The 21,784-nt window shown below is 48.2% G+C and overlaps 8 protein-coding genes across 8 annotated transcripts; 5 read left to right on the forward strand and 3 right to left on the reverse strand.

Annotated features, from left to right (window-relative positions):
• Positions 1-1,379: 1,379 nt before the first annotated feature.
• somA (putative cAMP-dependent protein kinase pathway protein (Som1)) lies at positions 1,380-4,785 on the reverse strand. Its single transcript, XM_056875027.1, has 5 exons — positions 4,058-4,785; positions 3,836-3,984; positions 2,512-3,757; positions 2,195-2,455; positions 1,380-2,131 (listed from the first exon to the last, which is right to left on the reverse strand). Exons 1-5 carry the CDS (start codon positions 4,535-4,537, stop codon positions 1,961-1,963), a joined length of 2,307 nt encoding a protein of 768 aa, XP_056727215.1. The 5' UTR covers positions 4,538-4,785; the 3' UTR covers positions 1,380-1,960.
• A 1,519-nt stretch (positions 4,786-6,304) lies between these two features.
• On the reverse strand, positions 6,305-7,198 carry N7487_007298 (TRAPP complex core subunit BET3; the record flags this gene model as incomplete). Its single annotated transcript, XM_056875028.1, has 5 exons — positions 6,305-6,424; positions 6,498-6,689; positions 6,756-6,975; positions 7,086-7,094; positions 7,164-7,198. The coding sequence occupies 5 exons, from the start codon at positions 7,196-7,198 to the stop codon at positions 6,305-6,307; spliced, it is 576 nt and encodes a 191-aa protein (XP_056727216.1).
• A 403-nt stretch (positions 7,199-7,601) lies between these two features.
• Positions 7,602-9,206, forward strand: N7487_007299 (WD40 repeat domain-containing protein). The gene is made up of 5 exons (XM_056875029.1): positions 7,602-7,835; positions 7,907-7,952; positions 8,010-8,090; positions 8,157-8,912; positions 8,966-9,206. The coding sequence occupies exons 1-5, from the start codon at positions 7,698-7,700 to the stop codon at positions 9,016-9,018; spliced, it is 1,074 nt and encodes a 357-aa protein (XP_056727217.1). The 5' UTR covers positions 7,602-7,697; the 3' UTR covers positions 9,019-9,206.
• Positions 9,207-10,767: 1,561 nt separating this feature from the next.
• On the forward strand, positions 10,768-14,196 carry N7487_007300 (uncharacterized protein; the record flags this gene model as incomplete). Its single annotated transcript, XM_056875030.1, has 4 exons — positions 10,768-10,841; positions 10,920-11,281; positions 11,382-11,923; positions 11,974-14,196. The coding sequence occupies 4 exons, from the start codon at positions 10,768-10,770 to the stop codon at positions 14,194-14,196; spliced, it is 3,201 nt and encodes a 1,066-aa protein (XP_056727218.1).
• A 206-nt stretch (positions 14,197-14,402) lies between these two features.
• On the reverse strand, positions 14,403-15,398 carry N7487_007301 (sugar phosphate isomerase/epimerase family protein; the record flags this gene model as incomplete). The annotated part of the gene is made up of 1 exon (XM_056875031.1): positions 14,403-15,398. One exon carries the CDS (start codon positions 15,396-15,398, stop codon positions 14,403-14,405), a length of 996 nt encoding a protein of 331 aa, XP_056727219.1.
• Positions 15,399-17,474: 2,076 nt separating this feature from the next.
• N7487_007302 (EXPERA domain-containing protein) lies at positions 17,475-18,268 on the forward strand (the record flags this gene model as incomplete). The annotated part of the gene is made up of 4 exons (XM_056875032.1): positions 17,475-17,619; positions 17,672-17,835; positions 17,888-18,122; positions 18,192-18,268. Exons 1-4 carry the CDS (start codon positions 17,484-17,486, stop codon positions 18,266-18,268), a joined length of 612 nt encoding a protein of 203 aa, XP_056727220.1. The 5' UTR covers positions 17,475-17,483.
• Positions 18,269-19,137: 869 nt separating this feature from the next.
• N7487_007303 (uncharacterized protein) lies at positions 19,138-20,465 on the forward strand (the record flags this gene model as incomplete). The annotated part of the gene is made up of 2 exons (XM_056875033.1): positions 19,138-19,763; positions 19,817-20,465. The coding sequence occupies 2 exons, from the start codon at positions 19,138-19,140 to the stop codon at positions 20,463-20,465; spliced, it is 1,275 nt and encodes a 424-aa protein (XP_056727221.1).
• A 559-nt stretch (positions 20,466-21,024) lies between these two features.
• N7487_007304 (uncharacterized protein) lies at positions 21,025-21,603 on the forward strand (the record flags this gene model as incomplete). Its single annotated transcript, XM_056875034.1, has 1 exon — positions 21,025-21,603. One exon carries the CDS (start codon positions 21,025-21,027, stop codon positions 21,601-21,603), a length of 579 nt encoding a protein of 192 aa, XP_056727222.1.
• Positions 21,604-21,784: the final 181 nt, after the last annotated feature.

Raw genomic sequence — 21,784 nt, forward strand, 5'->3', positions numbered from 1 at the left:
GGGTGACATAAGAAGACTCATGACCCTTTTGGAGCGTTCAAGTATCAGCCTGGGAACGTGTGACCAGTGACAGCCTTCAGAATAGGAATCCCACAGTGAGCTGTGCCTTCGGAGGGTTGTCTCGAGACCTGTCTCAAACCAAAGGTTGAAAGACTGAAACGAGGGTACCTGATGAAACAGAAGTGTCAGCCAGTTGTCGTCTCGTTTGCAGAGGGGACGTACCGTAAATATCCCAGATGCACTGCAAATAAACTGTTGTCTCGCACAAGTCATGTGTCTGTATAAGACGTCAGATCATGCAAGTATCAGGATAGTACAATATGACCAGGGGAAATATCGGGAAAGGCTGACAGGAAAAAAAGCTCACAGAGTGTGTAAGAGAAAACAACAAGGGTGGTGCACTGTCATGTGGGTAGCAGAGAAGAATGGAACAAATGCAAAGGGGAACAAACATGTGCTTCATAAAATGGATAGAGAGATGGTAGACCATGGATGGCAGACCATGGAGGGGAGAGGATGAAAAAGATGGATGATGGGTAAGGGGGGAGGATGGAGGAGAGAGGAGGGATGATGGAGGATGATGGAGGCGAAAGAGGGGAGGATAGGGGAAGAGAGGGAGTGTGAAGAGGGAAGATGAAAGGAAGAGAAAGGAGGAAATGGGAGGACTTTATATGTGAGGGCCCTTCCTAATTAGGAAAAGTAGCATTATGGACTTCTGACTTCCTTCCGACTTCCAATATGGTAATACCCAGGTACCCGTGAACGGTATCAACATGACATACGTGTCTGTGAGACTTACTGAGTATACAAGTCCACAAAGGACTTCAAATCTGCATTAAGACGAGGCTACTAAATTGACTTGCTTATACTGTCTCTACCATGCAGGCTGTTTGTCTACATCTACTGGAAACTGGAGACTGGAGGAAGTTGGACGGGGAAATAACTGTCCAGATCTGAATTCAGATCCATATTTTGAGACCAGGAAAAAAAATAACATGAAACGCATAACCATAACGACATTGAAACTCCTTGAATCTGCTAGCAGGGGAATATCCAAACCCAATATCAATCCGGTCACATCCCATCAACACACCAACACCAACAGCGACAACAAGTAGAGTCGAGGAATTCCTGGTTCTTTTGGGTTGGTTCCTTTTTGTACCAGTTCCATTTTCCCTTCTGGTCCCTCCTATGTCTAGTTTCAGTGATGACATAGGCTGGGCGGGAGTAAAGGGGTATCTGAGTCTGATCCGAGAGTACAGGCAAGAGGTGGAGAGAGGAAAAGGAGAAGAGAAGAAAACCACAGGATATATGGCCTGGGTGATAGAAGTAGAGAGATGGAAGAGTCCACTACCAGTGATACTGGTAATCAAAGACAAAAAGAAAAAAAAAAAAAAAAAAACGGCCGGCATTTGTTGGAAGATTGTTCGAGATGAATCAAAAGAGAGAAGATGTGACAAAAAAAAGGTCAGGGAAATCCTGAGAAATGAAAGGAAGAAAGTGCACTGGATCAGCCGTGGGGAATTGGACTTCATACTGAGAGGTATCAACGTTGCCCGTACAGACAGGCAAAGCAAGGAATTAAGTAACCACATCCACAAGTAATAATAGTAATAATAGAAAGAAAGGAAGAGAAGCCAAGAAAACTCGTAGGTCACAGTGCACTAATCTCGAATACAGAAGAGCCCCGGTCAGTCCAAGCAGTCCCTGGTATCAGTTGGTGGATGCTGGCTTCCTAGGACGAGCAAGGGGAGGGACAGGAGACGATGCGATGAACAAGATACAACAACGCCAATCTCACAACAGCACATGCGCAGAACACACATATCCAGATAATTGGGAGACAAGAAAACAGAACAGATCGAGTATCCGCGAAAACGCACTAGAGCAATGATCAAATGTACAAACAAGGGTATATCGGAGGTGAAGCACCTGAAGGACCGTCAAGACTTTTACACGTTCACAGGCCATCACCGGCACCTGTCTCAACACCATCGGCCGAATAGGATATGCTGGGGTCAAACCCAAATCCAGTGGCGTCGGCATCCGTGTTGAGGAATGTGTCAAAGTCGAAGTTCTCCAGAATGTCTGGATTTTCCAGTGCGCTGAAGTCAAGGTTGAATGCAGAAGCCTTTGGTAAGAGTCAGTAAACGCATAATTGTGGCAGGCGAGGTGAGATGGTGAAAGAACATACATCAGGAATGCTGAGGTCAGTGAAAGATTGCTGTTGATCAGGGGGCTGCTGCACCATGGTCTGAGGAGCAGGTGCCGATGCAGGCTGTGCCGGTTGAGCTGGCCCGTTCGCTCCATTCGCTCCATTCTTAGCATTGAAAGAGTTGGGATGCTGGGGCGTGACGGGGGTCGATGGGGTCGGTGGCTCTGCGGCTTCCGTGGATGGAGTCGCATCTGCGGCCGCACTGGCAGCAGCAGCAGCAGCTTGCTTCTTGTTGGGTCGCTTGAATTCAAATTAGCGGATACAAAGATTGTAGCATTATTCGAGAGTATACAAACCTTGCGGGTGTCCTTAGCTTCCTTCTTGCCCTTGGGTGGAGCCTTGGCGGTCTGCTGGGGCGTTGGTGGCGCGTTCCCAGCCGTCTGAGGTGACGCCGGCTGGCCACGACCAGCGTTAGGACCCGTGACAGGTGGCGCCGAGGGCGGAGGCATCGCGCTTCGTTCCTGCGGGGTTCCAGCCTGGGGCTGGTTCGCAGGCGAATGCTGCGGGGGCATCTGCGGTTGTCCTGGCTGCCATTGTCCACTAGGCATACGCTGGCCGGCATTGGCCGGAATCGGCTGACCCATTTGAGCTCCGGTGAAGGCAGGGTTAGAACTAGGAGGTCGCATATTCGGTCCAGGGAAGAACTGAGCCGCAATCTCTGGGGGTATCGGACCACCGTTGAGGTTCATGGATCCGGGTGATCCACGCTGGGACATGTCGCCGGCGCTTGGGGACCCGGGAAGTCCAGTCGGAGGCATCTTCGGTGTGCCTCGTTTCATTTGGTCGCTAGGATTGGGAGACGCGCCCGCCCTGCTGCCCGGGGAAGTACCTGGTGGCAAACCTCCCTGTCCGGGCATCTGGGGCTGGCCGTCAGTGCGGGCCATGCTATCTTGCTCTTGACGAGCCATCATCAAACGCCGCTTATTCTGCTGTTCAAGCAGCATAAGCTGCATCTGATAATCTTGAAGAGCATGGTTACCATGCTGACTGCCAGGTGTCTGTAGACCACCGGGTCGGACCTGGGCAAGTTGACCGTTTGCACCGTAGTACTCAGGACCAGCGGCCATAGGATACATTCCTTGGCCGTCTGGCATCGGCACCAGATCCGCCTGATTGGCCATAACACCGGGATTCATCATGCCACCATTTGGGATACCCTGGGAATTCGATGCTGAGCGAGAGTGATGAAGGGCCAAGTTTTGAGCATATACCTGCATAGATTTCTGTTGCGCAGCTTGTCCCTGGAACTGCTGGAACTGTGCCGGAGTCATTCCCCTCTGCATTCCATTCTGCATCATCATAGCCTGCGGGTTGGGCTGTCCAGGCATTCCTTGTACTTGTCCACGGCCATTCGGTGCCAGTTGCTGTCCGTTGACGGCGCCTTCAAGACGGGGGCGTTTCGACGGCGAGGGAGCGTTGTCGGCAGAGGCTGGTGACTGTGGTCGATGTCCCCCCATCTCCATGTCCGGATCGCGTTGCATCTGTTGCATCATTTGCAGCTGCTGGGTCTTCTGGTACTGCGCCATCTGTTGTTGTTGCGAGCTAGAAAAAATCTCATCAGCACGTCCACCCCCAACTTAAGACTCCGCATGGGGAAGAAGATATTCAGATAGAGCATACAGTCCAGTGGTGTTGTTCTGCAGCACTGTTTTCTGCAGGTTAGGAGGCACCATGCCATTCTGTCTCCGGAGCTGGTTCATCTGGCCGGGCATCATGGGTTGCTGCCTCATAAATTGATTGTGTTGCTGTTCTCGCAGACGCATGAAGTTCTAGAACAGTAATAATAATCAGGATTAGTCCATCCATCTTCCAAGCCCTCGATGAAGACGATCGTTCACACACCTGGTTGTGCTGTAGGTATTGCCTAATATCAGTGCTATTTCCCTTCTTGCGTTGAGCCCAGAAGAACTCCCAGAAAAGGCTGAACCAATCGAGGAGGAATGAAGAGGGGCTCTCGTTAGGAATATTTGGACGAGGGAGATCATCTGGGATCTTGATCTTGTCGCCATCCTTCCCATCGGTCATCATAGCATCAGGGTCCATGCCATTGACATCGCCATCACGCCGATTTCCAGGACTCGTCTTGGAATTGTTGTCGGTATTGAGTTTGATGTTTTCATCTTGCAAGAGAGCGCGAGCGCAATCATGGTACCCACGCTTCAAAAAGTAATCATAGATATAGGTGTTGAGGTTATTGATCATGACTTCGGGGTTGTTCATAGTGCCGTCGTTACGAGAAGCCGTGGATCCGTTGTTGATCATAGGAACTCCACCCACAGGGCCCCCAGCCCCGGGGTTCATCCCGACATTCATTTGGTTCATGGTGGCGAACGGTGGGACTGCAGCCACCCTTGCCTGTTGTATCGTGAGATTTTCAAATCGGATATAAGAAGCTTCCGACGCGCGACCTCCGTTTCAGGCTATCAAGCCTAACGCGGGGTGATAGAAGCGACGCGTAGGAATTGATGCGGAGGCAAAGCGGTCAGCGCTTTTGAAGGAATATCGAATGCTCGCAGGCTGAGCAACGCGTGTGCGTAACGATGAAATGGGTATATTATCGCGGAAGATCACCGGTGGCGTCTCTTCTGGAGAAACCACGCGACGGGGTAGAAACGAGAGGATGGAGGTTCGGAGGCGCAGACGAAGTAGGTTCGGTGTCTCTGACTGGAGAAATTGATGAGCGCTTGCCAGAGGATTAAACGCTTGAAATGACCAAGTGCAGGAGCAAGTGCGCAGTCTATATGGGGGTGGGCGATGACGGAGGTACAAGGAGGCGGAAAAAAGCGCACAAGTGAGGTGGTTGGTATGGGGGGCGGCGCCAGACACCCGATCGGGCAGAATCGCGGACAGGAGATCACCAAACCCGTGTACAAAGAAAAAGAAGACCCAAGGACAAGAAACAGAAAAAAAAGAACAGATTAAAGAATAGAAAAGGGGAGTCTAAGAGATGTGGATCTCACAGTGGGAAGAGGAGAACGGATTCAGTGAGAGAGAGCCGGGGGGGGACGTACATTGACAGGCGCTGCGCTCTGCGGGAGAATCGCTTGTTCGGAGCGGATCAACCTGGTCGGAGGTCGGGGCTGGGGATGGCGCTGTCAAGCGTATTTCTGGGAATGCACCGATCTGATAACCATTGAATTTGCGGTCTGCGACAAAATAGAAACCGTCATCAGCGAATGATCGGAAAAGAAATGCAAGATATATGTGGTAACATGGTGGTTTGAACAAATATAGAAAAAGAAAGGGAAGCAGGAAGGAAAGTCAGAAGGGTGATATGATACCTGATGGGCCCTGCGATGGATCCCAGCGGGAGTCTAAAAAGTAAAGGGTAAGCCACTATTTCACGACCACCACGAAGGTTGAATATACCGAAGATGGAGCGATCTAGGAGAATTGAACAAATTGAGAGAAGAATCAATTGCTGTGGACAAGTCCTGTCTAGGTAGAGGTTGAGAAAAGATGGAAAGGAGGGAAATTCGATCTGTAAAGAGTTGAGGGGCGGCGGAGATAGTGATACAGAACCGGTATGGTGTTACGTTTGTGACATACAATACTTGACAAATACATTAACCTGGATGTTCCCTTGACCGCTATTTACGTGCCCACCGGAAACTATATACGTTAAGATATACTTGACCGAACTGCAGGTTTAGTCTACAATACATGTTTGGTCATGACCATACAGATCAAGCTCCTGAACGGCAGATTCGCCGAGGGATCTACACGTATAAAAAGGAAAAAAAGGGAGATCATGCGATTTCGATGGACTGATCGTAAATTCACCTTGCCCCGATTCCCAGTTTTGTTTTTTTGTTTTTCTTCTTCCAAAATCTGATGCCAAAATGAATTCTTATAATGTATCAACCTATGCCAGTGATAAATCGCGTGGTGTAGTGCAGGATACATCATAAACCCTAATTTGCGAAAAGACAGGTGTACGGAGTACAAATAGAGTGATTATCGGAAACAATAATGACGAGTAAGGGGACCCTCCAGGGCTATCCCCCTAAAATAAAATAAAAAGAACCAATGAGGAACCCCAGAACGCCCATTCTTCAAAGTAGTGTAAATGCACATCTCACAAGGTTATTACTCTTCCTCCGGTGGCATCTCATCCTCAATGTATCGTACGAGGGAGACCCGCATCTCCGTAGTATCATCTCCGCGTAGCACATCACTGACAAAGTGCGCCTCGATCTGCATTTGAACCTAAAATCTGGGTCAGCGATGGGGCCCGGAACAAGGGAACCCACTCCAATGGACCGGGGTGCTAGTAACTTACCATCTCCAGGGACCCCCGGAGGACGCCACACAAAATATTGGAGAACCATAGCTCGTCCTGAGCCCGCCCATCATCGGGAAGCTCCACAAAGTCCGCCAAGGGGTTGTCTTCAAAGATAAGGGAGAACTGGGTGTTGTCACTCGTCCAGTTTGTGACTGTAGGTGTGACGTTCAGGAAGATCTTAAAGCCAACCTGATCAGATTGTCAGCCATCATAGCTTTATTATCTCCATTCCCCATGTCTTAGGGTAACTCCCACCTTCGCGATCATATCAGCGGTCTCCCGGAAGTTGGCGCATCGGCCGACACCTGACTTGGCCAGGAAGTCTTCAATGAGTCGCATTCCGATATTGTATCCCATCTTGTCCAACTGTTTGTTGACATCCTGGTAGTTGCTATCGTAGTCTTGGCATAATTGTGCGACAATTGTTCCGTAGGTTAATGTGACCAGCTCCGCGTTGACTTTATCGACTCTTGTTCTGCGCATATGAAGAAAGCTGATTAGTTCGAGTTCGAGGACGGAGATACAGTGCAGTCAATCGGTCAACGCTTCTGGGGTCCCAGTATTCGGGCACTGGGGCTTACTGACTTCCATATTCTGTTCAAAAGTCATTGATTAGTAGAAGGTCCACTGGATAAGGCGTCCGATTTTGGGAGTTCCACTTACTCTTCTCCTATTCTTGAGGTTTTCGTGGACGACATCTTTAGGATTATGCTCTGGTGACTCTGGTTGTTGATGAAAGAGGAAAATTAAGTAAAATCCAGACAAACAGAGGTAAATGTGACTGTCAACTGCTGATCAGGGTGATTGTGGGGAGTCCGTGATTGCTGGAGTTGCTGATTGTACACGGTCATCCTACAGGCGACGAGACTGACCATGTTGAACTTTTATTCTATTGGTTGATTTTGTTCACCGCTCCTTTCTCCGCCTTTTAATTAATACGTATACTACTTGGTGAGTGGGGTAAATTACCATGTTATTTTCTGCCGGACAAAAGTCATCGCAATACGATTAAGCCTCGATGGTCGCTTTCGTCCGCCGGACACAGCACGCTCACCGCCGAGCCTAGGTGGGATTATCATTCTTCCCGCAGCTTCTCGCCCTGAACTTTTGCTCTCCACTACTTTCGCTCTAAGTCGCGATTGGTCACCAACCAATTCTTTTACCTCTCCAAATTCAACAGAGGTGCTTGCTGTGATAATGTCTGGTGAAAAGCGCCCTGCTCCAGAGGGCTTTGGTACCTCGCACCAGCTCGTGGTCAAGCGGAACAAGGCCGCCGAAAACGCAGGAACCGAGCTTGTGAAGGGCTCCTCTCAAAATGGAGCTCTCATTCAATCTGTACGCGCCAGATTCATCGTTGAAGCTCAGGGGGCTTTCACAGAATATAACCAGCTAATTCGAGTCTACAGGTTCCTCGCACAAGTGGTTTGGATGCTCCTATCATGGAGCTGACAGGTGAGATATTGTCGCCAATTTGTCGCTATACACGCGCTAATAGAAGGAACCTACCAGGCCACTCTGGTGAAGTCTTCGCAGTTCGATTCGACCCTACCGCGCAACATATCGCATCTGGATCCATGGATCGTTCCATCTGTATGTCTCATCTTTATCCGGGAATGCGGCCGCCGAATATGTTACTGATCGAGATTTCTTGAACAGTACTGTGGAATACATACGGACAATGCGAAAACTATGGCCAATTGACCGGTCACCGGGGGGCTGTGTTGGATCTTCAGTGGTCACGCGATTCGCGGGCACTATTCTCGGCATCCGCAGACATGACCCTCGGAAGCTGGGATGTCGAGACCGGGGAACGAGTACGTCGTCACGTGGGCCATGAGGAGATCATCAACTGCCTCGATATCAGCAAAAGAGGACAAGAGCTTCTAGTCAGTGGTAGTGATGATGGGTCCATCGGTATCTGGGATCCTCGGCAGAAGGATGCTCTGGATTACCTCCAGACCGAACTCCCTATTACCGCAGTGGCATTGTCCGAAGCAGGTAATGAGATCTACAGTGGAGGTATTGACAATACAATCCACGCCTGGGATATTCGGAAGAAGGCCATAGTCTACTCGATGGCCGGACACACAGATACCATCACATCGCTACAAATCTCGCCAGACTCACAGACTTTGCTGTCGAACTCTCATGACTCTACTGTTCGCACATGGGACATTCGTCCCTTCGCCCCTACCAACCGTCAAGTGAAGACCTACGATGGCGCTCCCGTCGGATTGGAGAAGAACCTTATCCGTGCCAGCTGGGATCCCAAGGGCGAGAAGATTGCCGCAGGTAGTGGCGATCGCACTGTGGTTGTTTGGGAGGCCAAGACCGGCAAATTGCTGTATAAACTTCCCGGTCATAAGGGCACTGTCAATGACGTGCGCTTCTCCCCCAATGATGAACCGATCAGTGAGTATTTCCCCTGTTTTCAAGCCAGCCCACAATTTCTAACCTGGTCACAGTTGTTTCTTGTTCCTCCGATCGGAACCTGGTGCTTGGAGAGCTGGGCAAATAAGCATATATGATAGGTATTAATGTTTTAATGAAGATCAGCGGGCGTCAAATTCATTTTTTCAAATGCCATGTGCATCCGTTCCCGATCTGGACGCGGCTTGTGCTACCCAAGTCAGAGAGCATCTTCCAGCTTCCAGGGGTGACTTTGTCCGGCTATGCATCCGGATCTATGAATTGTACAATAAGAACTAAATTTCAAAGCAATCCTGCTCTTGAACATTTCAGGTTATCCACAAGAACAGTCATATGCGGCTTTTGTATTAGGTTGACCTAGGGGCAATGTAGGAATTGGACAATCTTAATGTCCGGCTAGTTCGACATCTGCTCTTGAACTCCAGTGATACTGTTACAAGCATGCTACTTGAATACCTCGTTGCTAACTTCATCAATAGCAACTATTTCAATCGTCGCAGTCTAACGATGTAAAGGGCATGATGATGACCATCCTAATCCGCTTGCTCCTCTTGCAGGAATATTGTGGATGAGGCTATGCCTTTGCCATCTTAGATGATTATACAACTTGTATATCGTTCCAACCTTTTCAAGTTTCTACTTTCTCAAAGTATGAGGTTATCTGGAAGATTCGTTGCTAACCTCCAACGTAGTTCTGGCCCTCCGTACCGGAGCTCCCCCGTCTCAAGCACCGTCGGGCATGCCGTGCTCATCTTGCAGGTCTTTATACTATGTGTACAATTCTACGGTGTGGCCAAGCATTTTTTGGCACTTAGACGTGAAGGTTGGAAACAGAAAGGTCGTGGTTATGATCTCTCCTTTGGACCAACATACACATACACGTTCGCTCTGTCACCAGTGAACAGTGGCCTGGGTGTTCCCCTGCCATCGAAGCATTCTGACGATGCCTACGTTTCCGGGCACACAGAGGGACGTTTCTCTTGAAGGATAAAGGGAATGGTGGGATTATATCACTCCATGTTTTCGATGCGTCTGCTGCTGACATACAAGCTTAGAGTATGATCTTGCAGTCGTTGTATATTAAGCAGGGTTCAGGCGTTTGCGTATATCCTAGCTTTATCTATGTACCCTATGGAATAATGGTCATAAACGGCTTGGCGGCGTCCTTTTAAAAGTTTTAATATGTTCCCTTTATTAGTGATGTAGCTATAATGGCTTAGAATGTGCAAAACGCCTTTTATATGTATAACCCTTGATTCGCTGGGCAAGTAGGGTTGATGAGAGAATGAATGATACCTATTTTGATACCTGTACAGCTACCTCTTAATAGGTGTAATTTTTTTTTCTTTCCTTCGACTTGAGTAAATAAGTCAAGCTTGATTTCTTCGGTTTCTGTAGTAAATTGTTATAATCAAGACATTTCATACATTATCATTATCATTGTTTATTCTATATCTGGTATCTGTATCCACGGTATATATAGTAGGGTAGCACTTAAAGTCTACAATGCATAATATGTTTACATCTATAAATTAGTATAAACTGCTAATAAACTACTTTTTTATAAATCTTCAATCTATAAGTTGTACAAACAAAGTATACAACATAGTATAGTATGGAATGATGCAATAAGCGGGAAGAAAAAAGATTCCCCAGAGGCTTATCTGGCCGAATCCCCTTCCCACTCCACTTGAACAGGGTGATCACCTTGAACAGTCTCTTTTCAGAGAGGTCTTAAATAAAAGGCCATCTGGCGCCCCATCCATGACCCCTACGGCGCTCAGATCTGCTCGAAGCGCACGCGACGGAGGTGATGTTTAACCTCCGCTCCGCCTGCATGGTGGTTTGGGCCATCCTGTTATGGCTCACCGTCGTTCATGGCATGCGAGATAGCCAAGTCAAAGAACTAAGGTATGCTAGTTATATGCTACAGTCAATCTTCTTCAAAGAGCCATACAAATTAACTAATACATCCCTGTCCTCCCGCAGACAAGAAACTGAGCGCATGTTCTTCCATGGTTTCGAGAACTACCTCCAATACGCGTTCCCCGAAGACGAATTACGCGCCCTGACATGTGGCCCTCTTGTTCGCGACGAGAAGAATCCCGAGAATAATGATGTGCTGGGAAATTATTCCTTGACCTTGATTGACAGCTTGTCGACGTTGGCCATCCTGTCCTCGAGCCCGGACAGTGGCGAGCGAGCCTTAGCGCATTTCCAGGATGGTGTCGAGGGTTTTGTTAGGTTGTATGGTGATGGCTCAGACGGCCCTGCTGGTCAGGGTGAGCGGTCAAGGGGCTTTGATCTGGATAGCAAGGTACAATTGTTTGAAACTGTGATTCGAGGACTCGGTATGATTACTTCCCCTTCATAGCTTATCGACTTATCGATATGTCGCATGTGCTCAATTTCCGGCTTTTTTTTTAATGTACTCCTGCTAACTTATTCCAGGTGGATTGCTCAGCGCCCATCTCTTCGCCGTCGGCGAGCTACCCATCACCGGATACGAGCCATCAGAACGGGAAGCTGCCTTCGCCAGCGCATGGGATAAAAGTATGTTTATAGAAAGTGACCACGGCATCCGATGGAGCAATGGCTTTGTTTATGATGGCCAACTACTTCGACTTGCTGTGGATCTGGCCCACCGTTTGCTCCCTGCATTCTATACAGAGACGGGCCTTCCCTACCCTCGGGTCAACTTGCGCCACGGGATCCCATTCTATGAGAATGCGCCTTTAAATCCCAACACCCGAGATGCCGGGGGCAAGCGCAAATCCAAAAACTCGGCATCTGAGCCTGCTGAGACTTGTAGCGCCGGCGCAGGTAGTCTGGTCCTTGAGCTGACCGTCTTGAGCCGACTCACCGGTGATGGGCGATACGAGGACTTGGGTAAGAGAGCATTTTGGGCGGTCTGGAACCGCCGGAGTGACATCGGACTGCTTGGATTTGGCATTGATGTCGAGTCGGGGAAATGGGTGGGACCATGGGCCGGAGTAAGCAGGATCTCTTTTGACAGGTAGAAGTATAAGCTAATTGTTAGTAGATCGGCGCCGGTATTGACAGCTTCTACGAGTATGCCGTCAAAGCTCATGTTCTTCTGTCCGAGGGCGAGCGTCTGCCTTTCAACTCTGACAGTCCTTGGGCGGCATTGGACTCGTACTATGCTCCTCTAACGGAATACCAGCATACTGCCGAGGCCTTCCGACAGGTCTGGGAAGAATCTCACACCGCGATCAATCGCCACCTATTCCGAGGCGAAGGTTATCAACATCCCCACCTTATTGTAGGGGATGTGATCACCGGTGCGACGCGAGCGTTTTGGATTGATAGCCTGAGCGCTTTCTATCCGGGAGTCCTTGCCCTGGATGGAAAGCTAGATGAAGCTATCCAAATTCATTTGCTGACTACCGCCATTTGGACACGTTACTCGGGCATCCCTGAACGATGGAACGTGGCTACTGGTGACATCGACAACGGTATGCCGTGGTATGGAGGTCGGCCCGAGTTCATCGAGTCCAACTACTACATTTATCGCGCAACTCAAGATCCTTGGTATCTGCATGTTGGAGAGATGGTTCTCAGCGACCTCAAGCGGCGTTGCTGGACCAAGTGTGGTTGGGCTGGCATTCGGAATGTTTTGACTGGTGAGCTCATCGACCGGATGGAAAGTTTCTTCATTGGAGAGACAGCCAAATATCTCTACCTGCTGTTTGACCTGGAGCATCCATTGAACAAGATCGATGCTCCCTGGGTTTTTAACACCGAAGGCCATCCTCTCATCATTCCGAAAAAATCGGCATCTACACCTCGCCCGCCGCAAACGCCATCTCAAGGTCAGGACATTGCCGAGGGAGTATGTCAAATTATCCCCTCTCCATTCTTCGGCGTGTCCTCCACGGCATCCCGAACAGACATCTTCCATGCTGCCAACTTGGCGCGGCTGGATCTGATGCCTGATCGAGGAGTGGCCGCAGGTCCTATTTTGAAAGACTCACCTGGACATCAGAGCGTCTTTGTGTCTGACCTTTCATCACCAACCAATTACACATTCTACCCGTGGACGCTGCCACCTCAACTTGTCCCATTCAACGCCACCAGCGCGCCCATGGCCGTTCGGCCCACGCTCGACATCTCATTCCCATCACTCCCAGGCGGCGTAAACATGGGACCTGGAGCTTTGGAACGTGTCCTAGACGGAGTACTTGTAAAAACAATTGGAGGACTCCGATTGAGTATGGTTCAGGATGTACGGTTGGAACCCCCAACAGCCACAACTGGGGAGGAGGAAGACGGGTACCGGGTGCAGGTGATCAACAATGTGCCATTGGGCAAAGATGAGAAGGTATACCTCTCTCGCCAAATCACCTTTGATGTCGTCGATCCGTATGATCCGAACTTCACCCGTGTTCGCGACAATGCCATGCTTGACCTCGTCATTGACGTTCTCCCAGAGCCCTCTCGCCGACGTAATGCTTCGGCTCATCCACGAGATGAAGAAACTCAACCAGAAAGTCCACACCCACCAGAGCCCCGTCTCGCAGGCCACAGCCCCGCCTCTTCGGTCAACGATGCCGCAATTGTTGACTCCCCGGACTCAACAGTAAGAGCCATGCTATCGTCTCTGATGCACTCGGTGTCGTCATTACTTCACAACGAACCGACCGAACCCGCTCCACTCAGGTTGACTCTCCCCGCTGCTATCTCTTCAGGCATTGGGGCCAGCCCGCTTCCAGATATTGAAGATGCAGTTACAATGTCCTTACTCGGCAACCCATCGACAGACCGCCTGTCGTGGTCAAGTATATACTTCGCCGGTGATCTCTGCAACGAGGGTATTCCCCGCGAGGTCGCCCATAACCACGAAGTCCTTGTTATCAAACGTGGCGGCTGCACATTCTCGGAAAAGCTTCGCAACATCCCTGCATACCGACCAACGCGATCCGCGCTGAAGTTAATTGTCGTCGTTTCATACGATGACGTGCCACCACACGGGTTCCACGAGCAGAGGAAAGAGTCAACGAAACAAACTGGGTCTCGCTCTGCGCTCGCCGCCGTCCGCGCTGAATCCACTCTCATCCGTCCACACCTCGATGAAGCTCAAATGACAGCCAGCGGCATTCCACGAAACTACCTCATCAGCATGGTCATGGTCGGTGGCGGAGAGGAAACATATGAGCTACTACGCCATGCAAACGGCATCGGAGTCAAGAGACGATATAGCATGCGCTCTCGTGGTGTCCCAATCACGAATTTACACATTGTTTGAATATTCACACAGATATACTATACCCTTTTGGAAGACTCTCGGATCATTTGTGGGCGCTTGTTTTATGTTTCACAGATGTACATAGGTTTAGACTTGTATAGTCAAACCCTCCAGCTCACAGAGAATCGAACTGGATTCATTTGATAATAGTCTACTATACTCACCATCCACCCTAGTTCTATATACAACCCACAATACCCTTCAACTCAAAGCCTCGACTTACCCTCCATCTCAACCTGAACCTTCCTCCACGACTCAACCGCCCGCCTAGCCGCAGCCTCAGGACTAACCTTCCCATCCCTCATCCTCCGATCAAAAACCTCCATGGAAACCCACCCCTCAAACCCAATCTCCACAATCCACGCCCTGGCAATCTCAACAACAGGCAGATACGCCCCAAGCTCAACCTCCAAAGGAAAAGGTCTCGCATGCTTCGACCAAGTAAACTCCTTCGCCTCACCAGGCAACGCCCACGGATGCGCCAACGAATAAGGCGTCTCAAACCTCTCCGCATCAGAAAGCTGCACATAGAAAATCTTCTCCCGCGGACAATCCCGCACAAACCTCCTCAACGAATCCCTCAACTTCGTCTCCGCATCCATCTGCAATCCCGTCGGAGAAGCATTATCACCCCACAACCGCGTCCCTTCATGGAAGGTATCCAGACACAGTCCGAAATTCGCACGGTCAACCCGCTGCACGGTTGACAGCGCGCTTTCCCAGGTTGAGCAGTTTGTTCCCCATGACAGGGGCTCGTAGGCGATTGATACTATTGGCTTGATGGAGCTGGCTAGGTCGGATAGTTGCTGGAGGTCGGAGATGATTATTTTTTCATCGCGACTGCAGTCTGCTGTGAAGATTGATGGGACTTGTAGGTAAGGTGCATGCAGTAGACGGGCGATCTCGAGCCAGTGCGCGGCGAGAGTGAGTCTTTCTTTTAGAGGGGTTGTTGAACCTTCGAAGTTTTCGAAGGGGGCTAGAGAGAGGACTTGGATGTTTGTTTCCTGGCAGAGGGTGTAGATTCTTTGGGCTCCTATGTGGATAGAGATGTTTTGGTTTTGGCTGTAGGTGAGGAGGTCGTTGTAGACTATTTCGATTCCCGCGCTGCCGGCTTGGGCTGCGGCGCGGATTTTGTGGTCGAGGAGGTGGCCAGGATATTGGCTCAAGGAGAGACTGGCGATTGCTAGTTTGTTGGGTGCCATTTTGGATTTTTCTTGTATTTTTCTTTTTAGAATTGAAAATATAGAATCCTTTGACTTGTGGAAGACTTGATATATCAAATTCTGGCGGAAGTTGGTTTCCGGTATGTGGATGCACGAATAGACAACCCCCGCAATTGGCCATCGAGTTATTTCAGTCGGATAGTCACTTGTGGGGATATCTAGTGGAGATCTAGTGGAGATATATCGGTCATTAATGACCGAAAGGTGTGAAGTGGTTGATCATCGCCTTGCAAGGGTTGGAACTCTAACTCCGGACTTCAGCCTCAGATAAAAAATAGACGATATAACGATATGACAGCAAGTTCTCTCGGGTGAACCAGTCTCACAATATAGTCAAATATCAAGTGTGTCCTCGCTATATAATAAGTTCAACCGCGATCATCCCGATTGTTCTTCCATCCTCGCTGATTCCAGTTTCTATAACCTAAATTCCTCACAGTAAGGATCTTTATAAGATGGGGCTCTGTCTTCATTGGTGTTACAACTCCCCTGCAACACACAGAGTAATCCAATCCCGTTTCGATAAAGAATTGCCTGAGCCACTTCTTGGTCTCCTTGTGTGGACAGATACCATTCAGCGCGCCAGGTAATCCCTTCGATAATTCGAAATCGTAGGCATTGCCCACATACGAAGATTTGAATTTGAGATCCCCTTGACGGATTTAGTCATAAGGGCCGTTTTGATTACGACTTGTACGTCAGGGTGACTAGTAAGTAAACCACACTCGTAGCAAGAGCTCGCTTTCGTGGATTGTCTGGAGGGCTTAAATGCCGAGCGCGGGTGTAACTTCATACACACCACGCAGCATTTCCAGTGTTCGTTTTCGAGTTGCCGTAGGAGTTGGATTCGATGTCGTGCTTCGAGCTCGGCATTGTGGCGTATTGGTAGACGCTCTTCTCTCGGGATGAGACAAAGTAGATAGAGATATCTTCAGTCCAGCTTTCCAAAAGGCATAGTATACCAACGTCCCATGGCAGACAACTTCGATCTCCATGGATACTTATCTCTGTATCCATGGATGTATTTTACCTTCAAAACATCCGAATAGGGAAGTACGTAACACATTAAACAATCTTTCATCTTGAAATTTAAGATTCTAAGCTGAAAAATATGATTACCGGTTCCAACTCAATATGCAATGGTAATTTTAAAGTAATAAGTAGCTCAACCCCAGCCTCCTATCAGAGCAGTTCCTGTCCAAACTATTTCTACATCATATCTCCAAGACTTCCTTAGCCTCCCTTAAGCAAGGCAATATGGGGTTTCTACTACCATCAGAGTTAATGTCCATGGTGTTGGAATATGTCATTGGCATCCAAGAGAACCTTAATTTGGCCCCATATGCCACTATCAACCACTATTGGCTTCCGCTTGGATACAATCAAGATGATACAGCTATGCAGTAATTAGTTAGGCAAGTGTAATATTATGAGACCAAACATGTCAAGACCAATCTCCCGGTGCGAGGTTATATGCTCCATATTGCTCTTGTCAATTGACATGAGAATATTTGACCAGAGGATTGTTTTCGGACCATCGGGATTAACGGGTTTGGAATGTCCGAGTATGCCTAGATGGAAAGGGGACTGCGATAGGGGCCATTTTTGCTCTACAACGGGGAAGATCTAATCCACGGCCTTGTCTGTGACCAACCACGCCCTGTTATTCTCTAACTGAATGTTCTTAATTGGCTCGGGAAGTCCAAACTAATATACACATAGTACCCGCCGCACTTCATATCTAAGCGGGGAAGTCCACACGCACGGAGTGATTGGCGTAGGCTACCACCAATCCTTGCTATATTTAATAAGAATCGGTGCAGAAGCTCGTTCCGAGTGGCGTGTTCACATCCAGGCACGGCCCGTCTCAATCTCTCCCAATCCTTAAAAGCTTCTATCAGCTATGTAGTTTCGTTTCTGGCCCATTCGCATACACCAAATCGTGTGGGCACCACTCTTATCGATTGATTCCCTGGAATCCATTTCCCTGAAGAACATGGCAACCATACCAAATCACCCATTTTACCCCCAGGACTCAATGCTATTGGTTATGTCGCCAATACTATGAGCATCCCTGCACTTCTTGGCGTTTTTGCTATTGCAACCGTTGGTATTATCGGGTTTAGTTCTTTTGTTCTAAAGACGATAAAACCGAGTATATCGCGAGCAGATAAGATTCTGGTGGGATGGTTCATCTTTAGTAAGTTCAATATTACATCCACACCGGATAAAGCCTGGTTAACACTCCTTAGGTGGATGTATACACTTCATTCTAGAAGGGTACTTTGTGTATAACCACAAGACAATGCCACGTAGGCTAGATCTTCTTGGTCAAATGTGGAAGGAGTATGCCAAGGCTGATTCTCGATACATGACTATGGAGCCATTCGTACTTTGTATGGAGTCGATTACAGCCGTAAGTGTGCTACATCTTCGCCTGTAAATAATTATACTAAAATCTTACACAGTTTGCATGGGGACCTCTATGCTATTCCATCGCATGGATGATCGTTACGGAGTCTCCGCACCGCCATCCAACACAGATCATTGTCTCTATGGGCCAATTCTATGGCGACGTCTTGTATTATGGGACAAGCATTTTAGAGGAATCCTACCATGGAGTGTCTTATTCTCGTCCAGAGACTTTCTACTATTGGGGATACTTCATCTTCCTCAACTCCTTTTGGATTCTTATTCCAGGCTGTAAGCAATTCACTTTCGCTAAACGCTTATCGCCTATTGTTGAATGATAATGCTAATTTGTCACTATAGTCTGTATGTACCAAAGCTACTCGGCCATGGTGGGAGTGTCCCGACAATCCATCGTTCCCTCCAAAAAGAACCTATAAGCGGAGGTTGATGTCCTCGAAGCTATTGGCTCCCTAGACATGATGCATTGTGGATACGCCAGCGACCATAAGCCTAGATATATTTTGTATTTGAAGGAACCCCATTGGATACCAAATAATAGGGAAACAATCTATTTTATTAACGGTCCCCGACGGGGTTGACATGGGTAGATGCAGAGTCCACTGTAAGCTTGCCCATTTTGAACTAGTACATATCAGGATACACTCGCACTTGTATATTAAATCAGCTATAATGCCCTTTCGCCGGGAATATATTCAAAAAGATTTCTGTTTCTGCACTCATGGCTTCATATATTTTGAAAGGGGTCTCCTCCAGCACAGGGAACATCTCTGAGAGTCACAGCAAGCTTCTGATACTCTACCAGGTATCCATGCATGTCTCAAACTGGACCAGATTTAGCTTCAGTTTGCTAATAGCATTTTTTATTTCCTAGGAAAGTCCATTGTTTGTCAATCCAGCCCTTGGCATATTTTCTACGTCTTTCCAAGTCGCAGTCCTCGCCTTGTTGACGCTTCTTGTTTCAACATATACGCTATCCTTTTTTAACTTCATCTGGACTCGAAACAGCCAGAGGCCCGGAAAACCAGCACCAACCCTTCCATACTACCTCCCAGGACTATACCATGCCTTTGACCTAGGATGGAGCGTGGCCAGCTTCCTGGATAACACGGTGTCAGTCACTTAGTTATACGCAGTCGTGATATTACCTAACAAGTACTTTAGTAAACGCTGGGGTTATCTTTCACCCATTGGAGTCCGCGCTGGACCCTTCGGATTCACAATGATTGTCAACCCAATTCATATTAGATCCATACTACGGTCTTCTAGAACCCTGACAAACAGACCTATGATGGCATTTGTCATGGAGAAATGGTTCTGTACGCCCAAAGAATATTTGCACTTCTATGCTGCTCATGATCCCAGCGCCTCAACACCGGGAAAAAAGCCGGAGCATATGCATGATTTCCAAGCGAAGACCAGTCTCAAGTACTTGTCTGGAAAACACCTCCTAGCAATCTCAGAGAGATACCTTTCAGTTCTCAAGAACAGGCTAGTTGGGCTCGAGATTCCAACTGATAGTTGGATAGAGATCTCGGATTTTTACACATGGCTGCAGAGTCAGATTACTCCCTCGGTTATTGAAGCTATGATGGGTTTGCAACTGCTAGAAATGTATCCTGGCATCGTGGAGGACTTTTGGGAATTCGAGCATCAGGTCCCCAACTATTCCCGTGGCTTGCCTCGGTGGATGATTCCATCGGAATACAAGACTCGGGATCGCTTGCTGGCGAATATCAAAGCATGGAATCGGCTCGCAAATCGCGAATCGGATTATAGGCAGCATGGGGAAGACGGGCCCGAGTGGGATAAATTCTTCGGGTCCAAATACATCAAAGCGCGTGAAGATTATATGAGGAAGTATGGCATGAATAACGACTCAATCGTATCGGAGAACCTTGCCCTTCTTTTTGGGTAAGTAATTCCTCATTTTAAAAGGAAACGTGCTCGACTGAATGGCCTCCCAGATCTAATGCAAATGCCGTTCCCGCTGTTTTCTGGTATATTCTCGAATCTTTCAAGGACTTGGAATTACAAGAAAATCTCAAGATCGAGCTCCAAGGTTGTCTGAAGCCCGAAACTGGCGATTTGGATATTCCCAAGTTTTCCACTAAACCTTTGCTGCAATCCACTTACGCAGAAGTATTACGCCTCCGCGTCACAACCACCACAATACGCACAAATGAAGATGCCAACTTCAGGCTAGATTCAGATTATACTATTGGCAAAAATATAATAATGACAATATTCTCTTCGGTTACGGCTTATAACAGACAAGCCTGGGCAGCCACAAGACCCGAGAGCGTTGCCAAACCTCTGGATGAATTCTGGCCAGAACGCTTTCTTGTTCAAAAGGACAAAGATGCAAAATTCAGTCTTGAAGGCTTGGCTGAATGTTGGATGCCTTACGGTGGAGGTCACCGTATGTGCCCAGGTCGCCATTTCGCCAAGAATGAAATCATTGGCACGCTGGGATTGCTCTTGGAATTGTTTGAATGTGAGCTGGTCGATGTTCAGCAAGCTGAACAGGTCAGGCCGGACACACGATGGGCGCCATACGGGACGTTACCACCTACGAAGAAGGTGGCCGTGAGACTTCGAAGACGTGCAGGATGAGGTTATTTAGAAATAGGAAGAATTTAACCAGCTTGGGCTTCCCTAATTCCGCCAACAATATCTATATAGGTTAATATCTCTATTTCTATAGATCCCCGGTAGTTTAGTACTTCATATAGACTAATTGAACAGCACTTTTTCGGGCCAATGTAGGTAAATTATAACGCAGAGATTCGATCAAAAGTTATACATAGAAAAGTTCTTTTCCTTACTGCCTTTGTATACGCCTAAGTAAAAAGAAGTATAGTAGTAGAGATGGGTTGGACCTCATATGTAGAGATTGATATGAAAATAACGCAATCGGAGCTAAGCTTATGCACATGTTTACTCTTTTGACTCATATTCCTACCTCTTCTCAACTCCTCCCTTCCACATCGAACTACACATAACAATATCCAATCCAATCCAATTTCATCAGAAACAATGTCTTCCGATCCAATCACCCTGCAACCAGCAGAAAAACACACCCAGGCCCCAACCCCCCCCGCCAGCCCTAAACCCACTTGAATATCCAAAATATCTCTACTTCGCCTACGGCTCCAATCTCTCGCCATCCCAAATGAAAACCCGCTGTCGCATAAATCCAACCCACTCCTCCACTCCACTAGCAATCGCAACCCTCCCGCACTGGCGCTGGTTAATCTGCGAAGCCGGCTACGCAAATGTCCTCCCACCACCTGGTCTGCGCGTTGCGAATCAAGACTCCGAGACTGCGCATAAGATCCCAATCTCCGGGTCCGAGGATACTGTCTACGGTGTTCTTTACCAGATGGATGTTGGCGATGAGAGGATTCTAGATGGTTATGAGGGTGTTGATACATCTGCTATTGATGCGGGGCCTGGGGATGGTGTGCCTGTTTCTATTAGGCCCAAAGTGCAGGGAAGGGGCTCTTATAATAAGTGGTTTGTCGAGGCGGATGTTGTGAAATGGTTGGATGGGGCGGAGAAGTTTAGGGCGGGGCTGGATGAGGGGAAGGTGCCTGTTTTGGTTTATGTCGATGAGAACTGCGTGAAGCTTTCGGGGCCGAAATTTGAGTATATTGCGAGGATGAATCGGGCTATTCGGGAATCTGTGGATTTAGGGGTTCCCGAGGAATGGGTGGAGGAGGTGATGAGGAAGTTCATTCCTAAGGAGTGAAATACTATAGATTGATAAGATGCATTCCAAAAAGTATATCAATATCTTTGGGTCATGTCAGGTTCAACAGAAACCTATTCTATTACAATAAGAAGATAGGAGTAGCCAGTTTATACACATATCAAGTTGCATTGATAAAAGCTATTTGTCTATATTGGGGATATTATCCGGGCAGCTCTGC

The sequence above is a fragment of the Penicillium crustosum genome (genome assembly GCF_028827405.1).
Source record: "Penicillium crustosum strain IBT 35664 chromosome Unknown utg000003l_segment0_segment0, whole genome shotgun sequence".
Classification (NCBI taxonomy): domain Eukaryota; kingdom Fungi; phylum Ascomycota; class Eurotiomycetes; order Eurotiales; family Aspergillaceae; genus Penicillium; species Penicillium crustosum.

What these genes read in the sequence shown, in the direction of transcription:
- somA (XM_056875027.1), bottom strand. Translation starts at nt 4,537, where the DNA reads ATGAACCAAATGAATGTCGGGATGAACCCCGGGGCTGGGGGCCCTGTG. An exon ending in CAGAACAACACCACTGGACT is followed by an intron (nt 3,758 to 3,835) that starts GTATGCTCTATC and finishes GATTTTTTCTAG; the next exon opens with CTCGCAACAACAACAGATGG. An exon ending in CTGACCTCAGCATTCCTGAT is followed by an intron (nt 2,132 to 2,194) that starts GTATGTTCTTTC and finishes CTCTTACCAAAG; the next exon opens with GCTTCTGCATTCAACCTTGA.
- N7487_007299 (XM_056875029.1), top strand. Translation starts at nt 7,698, where the DNA reads ATGTCTGGTGAAAAGCGCCCTGCTCCAGAGGGCTTTGGTACCTCGCAC. An exon ending in ATGGAGCTCTCATTCAATCT is followed by an intron (nt 7,836 to 7,906) that starts GTACGCGCCAGA and finishes TCGAGTCTACAG; the next exon opens with GTTCCTCGCACAAGTGGTTT. An exon ending in TCCTATCATGGAGCTGACAG is followed by an intron (nt 7,953 to 8,009) that starts GTGAGATATTGT and finishes GGAACCTACCAG; the next exon opens with GCCACTCTGGTGAAGTCTTC.